The 8744-nt window shown below is 39.8% G+C and overlaps 1 protein-coding gene across 3 annotated transcripts in view; it reads right to left on the bottom strand.

Annotated features, from left to right (window-relative positions):
- Window positions 1-919: 919 nt before the first annotated feature.
- klhl4 (kelch-like family member 4) overlaps window positions 920-8744 on the bottom strand; it is a 28104-nt gene continuing 20279 nt past the window's right edge. Inside the window, exons 7-12 of one of the 3 annotated variants that reach the window (XM_079556123.1) lie at window positions 7460-7646; window positions 7164-7388; window positions 5005-5167; window positions 4152-4364; window positions 2930-3101; window positions 920-2093 (exon numbers count right to left, since the gene is read on the bottom strand). In XM_079556123.1, the coding sequence (XP_079412249.1) occupies window positions 2034-2093; window positions 2930-3101; window positions 4152-4364; window positions 5005-5167; window positions 7164-7388; window positions 7460-7646 (1020 nt within the window). In that variant the 3' untranslated portion in view covers window positions 920-2033. Of the gene's footprint in view, window positions 2094-2929; window positions 3102-4151; window positions 4365-4402; window positions 4563-5000; window positions 5168-7163; window positions 7389-7459; window positions 7647-8744 lie in introns of those variants that run through there. The other 2 variants (XM_079556125.1, XM_079556124.1) reach the window with 2 other exon arrangements.

The following is an 8744-nucleotide window of genomic DNA, read 5'->3' as shown; positions in this document are numbered from 1 at the left end:
GTCCTCAAAACTGCTCTGTGAAACCAATTTGAACTTGAAGCCACATTAAAGCATAAAATTAGACGGGGAAAAGAATAATCTACTTCCTCTTAACAACCATAGACATATTGAATTAAGCGCATGATTCTGTTTCCCTCCATGTTCAAATTAATTGGACAGAGATACATGGAGCTAAATACTGTGTTTGCTTTGGGCTTTTAGTGATATTGCACTGAAAGGGGTGAATCCGAGCAAGAGCTTTTATGTTTTATTGATTGCCATTGATATACCACGGAAGGTGTGCAGACAGGATGTTTTATACTGTAGGCTCTTTATAGAAGCGCTAGGTTTAAGAAATTGGTGCCTTTACAAAGCAGGAAATGGGCTTTTAACTTGCGTGCATGTTGTCTACAAGGTTATCCCAATGTTAATAACTGCACGAGAGCGTGTCAGGACTCACATGGTGTAAAATAAAGGTTGTCACTGGAAATAAGAAACATAGATAGGGGGAAATAATATCACACATACATCATGGATTTGACCATGCACAGAAGACACTTGTTGCTTTATTTGCATGCTGTACAAAATTATGGTAAAAACATGAAAAGTTCTGCATTTGGCTCAAGAGCATGTTTACATTGGTTCAAGTTAGCATTACTTTTACGGCTAAGGTAACTACAAAATTAAAAATACTACTTACATTTCAAATTGTACAAATTTGTCGCTGTGTAAGAATGAAGAGAAATGTGTTTAGCCAGCACTACATTACAGTAGAGCTGGATAAACATAAGATTCACCACACACAAAATAAAAAAGTGCATTTTCACTGCGCAGCAGAGAAAGGTTTTGGTGTAAGAGTAAAATGCTTTACTGTTGCCAAAGCAAGAAAAGAAATGTACGATGGCTGCTTGTATTAAGAAAATGCTAAAAAAAAAAAAAATGTGCACAAAAAAAACAGCATTGCACACTCAAGTAGCCGATATCCAAAGGTGTATTTATGAATCAAAGCTTGCATTGCCTTCTTCTTGCTCACAAATGACAGGCCTGCTTTGCTTTGTTTGTAGTGAATCTTTAGTTTTTGCAGTTTCTTTACGAACTGAAACGTGTTTCATGTTTTCTACATTGCAAAATTTCAAGTGAAAAGGAATAATGGAACTACTGTTTGACACTGCTTTGGTCTGCAGCATATCATGATATCAACAGACTTCCTACAGTATCTATAAATATCACTGTGGTATTAAAAGTGTGATAATAGCATGCCCACAATAGTTGCCATGGTGAGCTGGTTAAGCTGTCATTGTGTCTCCATAACATACAGTCACTTTCAGAAGTCCACAAGACATTTGCACGGAAAAATGAAATATCAATATGATATATTTCCTATAAGACACACTTCTGTAAACTTTTATAAATGTGTAAGAAGACAAGTAAATGACTTTGGTGTTTTGCAGCTAAACAGGCTTGTAAAATTGCCTCTCATACAGCTTTCAGTTTCAGACTTGCTTTCTTGAAAACAGTAGTAATGACACTTTTTAAACATAAATGGCTGTACATACAGTGAATGCATGAAATGTGATGGCAGTCTGGGTAAAACAGGAGTTAAAAAGTTCATTTAACCTGCCCTTAGGATTCCTCTATAAAAACGCAGCTTCAAAACTTAAATATGACGACACAATGTACACAAAACCTTTCATGAAACACCCCAGCAGAACAAGGGGTTTGGCACTAGTTACGCTACAGCTCTGCCAACTCTTTGAAAAAAAAAAATTCTTGATCGGTTGAGAATGCAGAGAATGTGCGGCTTATTCCAGTCTCTGGGCAAGTGCTCCCAGTGGGCAGACCGACCGCTAATGATGGAGACAATGGTTTATGGGCAAGTCTCAGTGTGTGCCCAGCTCTGAAAAATCTGGAGAGCCGAGTTAAAGCCAGAGAAGAAAAAAAAAAAAAAAAAAAAAATGAAACAATGATTCTCAAAGGATGTGTCCTTGATCTGTTGCTTTGTTTGTCCACTCGTCTTTGCTGCTTGTTTTGCTCGCCGTCGGGAGACAAATCGCTCAAGGCAATTTCACCACCACAACGCAGGCGCCCGCTCGGCCTATGTTGAGAGGGACCTCCTACAGGAAGACACAGAGGTTAACTCGCAGCCTCGCTTTAAAGTCCCATTGTCGCTCATGCTGCTGAAAAGCTTTCGGGGACAAACACATAAAGATACATCAACCAAAAAACAGAAATCCAGCACAAGTTTGGATGCTGGATTGAATATAGGTTACATTCACTTGATGTCACAGATTGATGTTTGTTTGTTTATTAAGATCCCCGTTAGCCATTGCCTTGAAAAAAGTCTTCCTCGGGTCCGGATTATATTGATGTCTCAATATTTTGTTCACTAACGCTAATAAATGATCAGACAGAGAAGTCATAGCACCCTGTAAAACTGTCTGTGAGCAGTGATTCCCTCTCTCCGAGCCCCTGCGATGTTAAAGGTCATTTCATCCATTAAAAGAAATAATTGGAGCCGAGGTCAAATATCAGATTCAACATTTATGGGATTTCTGTGTGGATATTTCTTTTTTTCTTTTATGTAGTCGTGTATTGCAATATACAAGGACACTAAGGCGTTTCGGTGGCATTAAACTACTGACTGTACACCGAATTCTCATTGTAAACCAATTGAGACTGTAAACAAAGTCTGATAAATCCAGACAGCTGGACATTTCTTGATTCAGGCCTCTGATAAATCCTGTTCAATTGTTCACATTTTGATATTGTTTTGGTCAATGCTGCTCTATGGACATTGTTGCCTTTTACTAACAAAATGGTGGATCGCGTCCATAATATTCCATGCATAACAGTTTATTCCAAACTCTATAGGCTGTCACTTGAATGCTTTTGTTTATGGTCTGTCTATAGCGAATACCTTTTATCGTTTGGAAATGCATGAAAGACTAACCTCAGTCCACTCATTGTTCTGGGCATCATAGGAATCCACAGTGTTCAAATAGCACTGTCCGTCATATCCGCCAACAGCATACAGTCTGTCCCCCAGTAAGCACACCCCGATGGCGTCCCGCGGCACACCGAGGGGCGCCACAGTGGTCCACGTGTCTGTCTTTGGATCAAACCTGAAAGCATAAGCGCAGGGGTTTTCAGCAGCTTTTCATACCCCTTCATCCATTTCTGCTTGTGAATGTCACAAAATTCTTATGTTTGTAAAGCTTACAACACTTACACTCTACCACAACACGTTAAAAAAGCAGAAAATCAAAAGCAATGGGGGGAAACATAACGTGAAAATCATATAACAAAAATGACAGAGTGAGATGAGTATTCAGACTCTGCACGACCACTCCTTTTCTCTCAGTCATAACTTGAGTCATTGGTCGGTGAACATTCCATCCATTGCTCATGGGACAGAGAGGTGTAGTTCCTCTAGCCTGAGTGCAGATTTTTGCCAATAATAATAACAAGAATAACAATATGGATACTCCCTGTATCCCCTATACATTTCTGTTATTGTAGCCAATGCCTTTATACTTCTAACAGATGCTTTTGCTGGTCATGGTCTTTAATCATTAGTTTCACGGTCACCAGGGGGAGCTCTGTTCAGTACAGGACTTGAACTTCAAAGCTAAATGCAGAGTTGAGGAGCAGCTGGCAGATAACTGAGTCAACAGGGAGGCACCAAAGAGGGATAGAGTCCCCATGAAGGAGCTCTTTCGACTGATACGTTAATATGTGGAACATTTATATTATAAGCGTGCCCTTCTTTCAGGCTTCAAAATCATAATAATCAAATAGACATTCACATTACTTCACCTTTTATTCAGACCTACTTAAATATATATTAGTAGGTAAATATTATTGCATCACAAATAGAAAATTCTAAAACATCCAAATACAAATGTGGCCTTAATGTGCTGTATGTGGAACACGTTAGATTCAGGTTAGTGGCCACCAGGTGGAGCAAAACAATCATGTATAAGTCCCATTGCAAACGCCCTGCAACACGTAGAACTGAATGTGGAAACAAACAGTAGCTATATCTTTAGATAAAGTGTTAAGGACATGGACATTTTAATTGTTATTCCTGACGTACATGGCAAACCCAAGCCCTGTGGCAGGGATTTTGCAATAACACATCATACATTCCGTTTGGAGATAGTTGTACAGACCTTTCAACACAATCAGACAGCCTGGAGCAGTGGTTGGAGGCCGGTGCGTCATGTCCTCCCACAGCATACAGGAAGTTGTTGTACGTTGCTACACCAACGCCCCCGCGCCTCTTGGTCATGGGAGCACACATGCTCCACTTGTTGGTGTGGGGGTCAAAGCATTCCATGGATCTCAGACAAGAGCTGCCATCCCTGCCTCCAACTGCAAACAATCTGAAAATTGTGCAACATTGAACATAACAAATGGAAACATAATGCTGTTTTAGTAACCAGGGTTACAGGTAGAGATACCGCCTTGAGAAAGCTTTTCAAAGGCAGACTGATGACCGAGGTACATCACAGTGATGTCACATAATGGCCTGCAGCAGACGCCTAACAGCAAGTCGAGACAAGAACAATAGTTGCCTTTTGCTGACCGAGAAAGACAGAAAACAAAACGTTTGTATTGCACTTTCCCTGAAGTTTGATGAAATACTAAAATATAGATGCACACAACGTCTATTATGTTTCTAAGAGGTTATGCCAAGTTATGCCGTATTTATTAGCACAATCATGAGACTGTCTTTGCTCTTAGCTCATTGCTTTATACTAGAGGTTCACAAACTTGGCACACGTATGAATAGTTCTTTGTGTGGCAGCTGTGAGCAATGAGCCTAAGACAAATTTCCCCATTGGGGACAATAAAGGTTATCAATCAATCAGACAAACATACACCAGTTGGTACTTTGAAAGTCTTGAAATATTTTACCATCACAATACCACCAGGCCCAGATTAAGATCAAATCTGGACTAAACTGGGTCTAAAAGGGTCTTAAATTGACTTAATTGGAAAGGCGGCAAACCCTTGACTTACTTTCCATTGAGTGCAGTGACCCCCATGGTGCTTCGTGGGGTGGACATACTGGCCACATAGTTCCACTGCCGGGCCTGAGGATCCCAGCGCTCAACTGTGTTCAGGTAACTCCAACCGTCATGGCCTCCCACTGCGTACATGGGACCCTCCAGCACAGCGATGCCTGCACCACAGGCATCAAAACTATAATTATGGTTGAAGTGTCATGCCTGAAGAAACAACAGCATGTGCAGTATAAACAGGGGGGACTGGTTTAAACTTTTCTGAAAGCAACAGTTTTAACTTCACTGCCCTATTATTTCTCATATGTCTTTTCAAATACTAGTGGACCTGCTCAAAGGAACTGGATCTATCTCACAATTTTTGAGAAATAATTTCCCAACTCGAACCAAATTTTATCAGGTAAATGATCAGTTCTGTCTATTTTAAGAAATACTGTTAGTGTTTTCTGCCCCCTGGTGGCTTGAATAGGCATGCTTTGTACTAAAAAGTAAAACATTTGAATATTAAAACTATTTTATAATATTATAGCTATTTACCACCATCACATTATCAGAGTATTTGCTTTGGGTCATAGCCTGAAAAATGTAGTTCTACTAAACTAATATACTGTATATTAACTAACAAACAAAAATATAATTCACTGCGGAAAAAAATAATAATAATTTGGACTTAGGTGGTGACATTAGACTCAAATGAAGCAGAAAAAAACCCTTTTACATAAAGATTATGAAAGTGTAATTTTTTTTTCGGTTTCTGACAGTGTGCAAACAAAAGCTGCTTAATGTATAAAACTACTGACAACTGTTCCATCACAGCACTCCAGCTGTCAGGGAGAGGCAATTTGCATTGAGGGAGCACAAAAAAATCTGACACATCCTTCATGTGGCTGACGGGTGATTCCTGAATAAAAAGTAGCGTTTTGTCATGTCTTTGCCCTCCATTCAAGCAGCAGGAATCCCACACACGGGGATGTTTGTTGACACTAAGCTCAAATTTGCTCGATACATTCAATCCACAAGCGAGGCGGCAAGACATATTTGCAGTGTGGAAAGATGAAAGGCTACCCAGGTGATGTACAGTGATAGGTCCGACCACACGGGGCGCCAGAGCTGAACGCTTTGACAAGATCTCCCTGTTCTGTTGGCCCCAGACCTGTTTCAACTGTAAATCAAAAGCGTGTGTGATATGAGATTTATTGGACAAGTGAAGAGAAAAAAAGGAGAGGGGTAAGGCCAGAACAGACTGTGGAGCTTTGATAAGGGAATGAGAAAATATCAAAAGCCCATCTTAAAAGGAAGTGTGAGTTTGTGCAGTGTGCCAGCAGTGATGTGACCCTTCAAAGCACTGATCCTGCAGTTTTCTGGCGATGTGTTGCCGAAAGTGGCCTGACCGAGTGCAATCTGGTTTAGTAACTCAAGTAAGGTATGAAAGGGGGAGAAATGTGCATATTGTTAAAGGCTAAAGACATGATTATGACTTGATCATTAAGTTCACCCGCTCATCAAAGCACTGCTTGGAACCTCTCCCAAACAGGTTTTTTTTTTCTTCTGGTAATCCTGTTCTGAGGTTTATTTCATTATTTGATTTATCTCTCTTTTCTGCCTTAATTGCTTTATTCATTTTTATGTTTGGCACTCCAGTCCAATCTGTTAGGCCTCTGTATCAATAAATAAGTGCATTCTTAAATTGTCTACCACCAATATTACATAAAAATAGATAAAGCTGAAATCCTGATTGATCCCATCCCTTCATATTCACATTTCAAATATATATTATGTTAACCTCTTAATCCCCGCCTTAACCAAGTGACATTTCTCGAGCTTTACCCAAATCAAAACACCTATCGTAATGCCTCATTTGAAAGCTACAAAACTCATCTAAACTACAAATTGTTTTTTTTACTTTTGCGCTTTTGCCTCTTTTGTGGCTGTCTTGTTAGATTTTCGTCACATTTTCGTCACTCATTTGTTGATATTTTGACACTTTTTGTTCCCAAGAAGCTTTCAAATTTGGGTACGGCCGAACTGGAGAAAAAGTGCTCAGTTCAGGTGGGGGTTAAGAGGTTAAACTCTGAATGGAAACACTTTGTATATAAAATGTGCTGTAAATAAAGTGGATTGGACTGGATGAAAAAAAGTTCCCTGTTCATGACTCACCTAGTCCGTGTCTATGCGTAGACATAGGCGGCATCGTGGACCAGACTTTACTAATCGGATTGTAGCACTCCACCATATTTGTAGTCTTTAGTCCGTCTCTGCCTCCGACAACATACAGCTTGTTGTCGATGACAGCCACGCCAAACTGAAGCCGGCGGCCATTCATAACCCCGACCTGGACCCACGTGTTGGTCCTCAGGTCATATCTCTCTATAGTCGTAGAACCTGGAGCACAGACACTGCATTAGTGAGACGTCCTGGCCAGATAATGTTACAGACATATATTAGGCCTATACCCTTTGTAGCATCCATCCCTCCAACAGCATACAGTGCTCCCACAGTAGACTTCCGAGGTTTGGTCCTTGGACTCTGGAACATGGGCCGGCGCTCTGGCAAGAGATGGTACTTCATGGCCTCCATCAATAGTTTTTGACATTCAAGGTCATCCGAGAACATTTTGTTATTTTCAAGATCTGCCAGCAGCTAGAAGAAAGATTTAAAATACATTCAAAAACTGCAACAATATTACTGTGTGAACACATTATGGAAACATTCCCTCATCAGCAGTTTATTTCCCCTTTGGCCAAAGAAATGTAAGTGATTGATGATTTCCAGAAAAGGTTTGGACAAATAAAGCAAACCATGAGCTTAATTTAATTTACTTACTTAATTATGGTCCCATTATTTTGATTTTTGTTTACTTTTGTGATATTTTCCTTTCAACACTATCTAGCCTAGAGTTGGATGTCAGAAACCATGTACAGCAATCGTTCACAAATACCACACATTCTAGGCTGATCTCAAAAGCCTCTTCTTGTGGTTGCATTTCTTCAACATTTTTTCAACCACCTCATTTCAAAAGCATGCATCCATAAGTCTTCAAGAAATAAAAAAAAAAAATCAGGCCAGCTCGACTAACTGTCTGCAGTTTTTATGTCACTACAAACCGTCGCTGCTCCCGGCACAAATACTTTCTGTCAGAGCAGAGCAGTTAAGCTCAAGGGCAACACTCAAGCAGTGGAGTCTCAAATCTCCTGAAGGACCAGAATGACGGATTTGACCTGACTGGGCATGTCCCAAAAATATGAATAGGGTATTAACGACAGTGGCGTAAACCCACCTAGAGCAATGAGCACAGATATCCTTACAGATTATCAACATAATAATCACAGTTTGAACTTGTGAGGGGCAGCTATTACAATAAGGTTTAAAGCTGAAGAACATCCCAGGTTATATTGTATGTAATGCCATGTTTAGTTAATTTAGATTAACTAAACATAGACATACAGCAACAAACATGCTCTAATTTGCAGCAAAATAATTATCTTTTTGCAATTTTTAAAACATTGGAATTAAATAATTGCACGTACAGTGGGAGGAAAAAGTGAGTCCACCCTTTGCAATTTCTTACATTTCTGCATAAATTGGTCATAAAATGTGGATCTTTATTACAATCAGAAGAATGAGTAAACAGTGTCTGCTTGAACTAATACCACCCAAACAATGATTTGATTTGTATTGTCTATAACATGTGAACATTCACAGGACAGAGATGAGTAAGTGAGTACACCCCTTGGCTAA

The sequence above is a fragment of the Gobius niger genome (genome assembly GCF_951799975.1).
Source record: "Gobius niger genome assembly, chromosome: 5".
NCBI lineage: Eukaryota > Metazoa > Chordata > Actinopteri > Gobiiformes > Gobiidae > Gobius > Gobius niger.
Note: the sequence above shows the minus strand (reverse complement) of the source record. Positions and strands in the feature narration are given on the sequence as shown.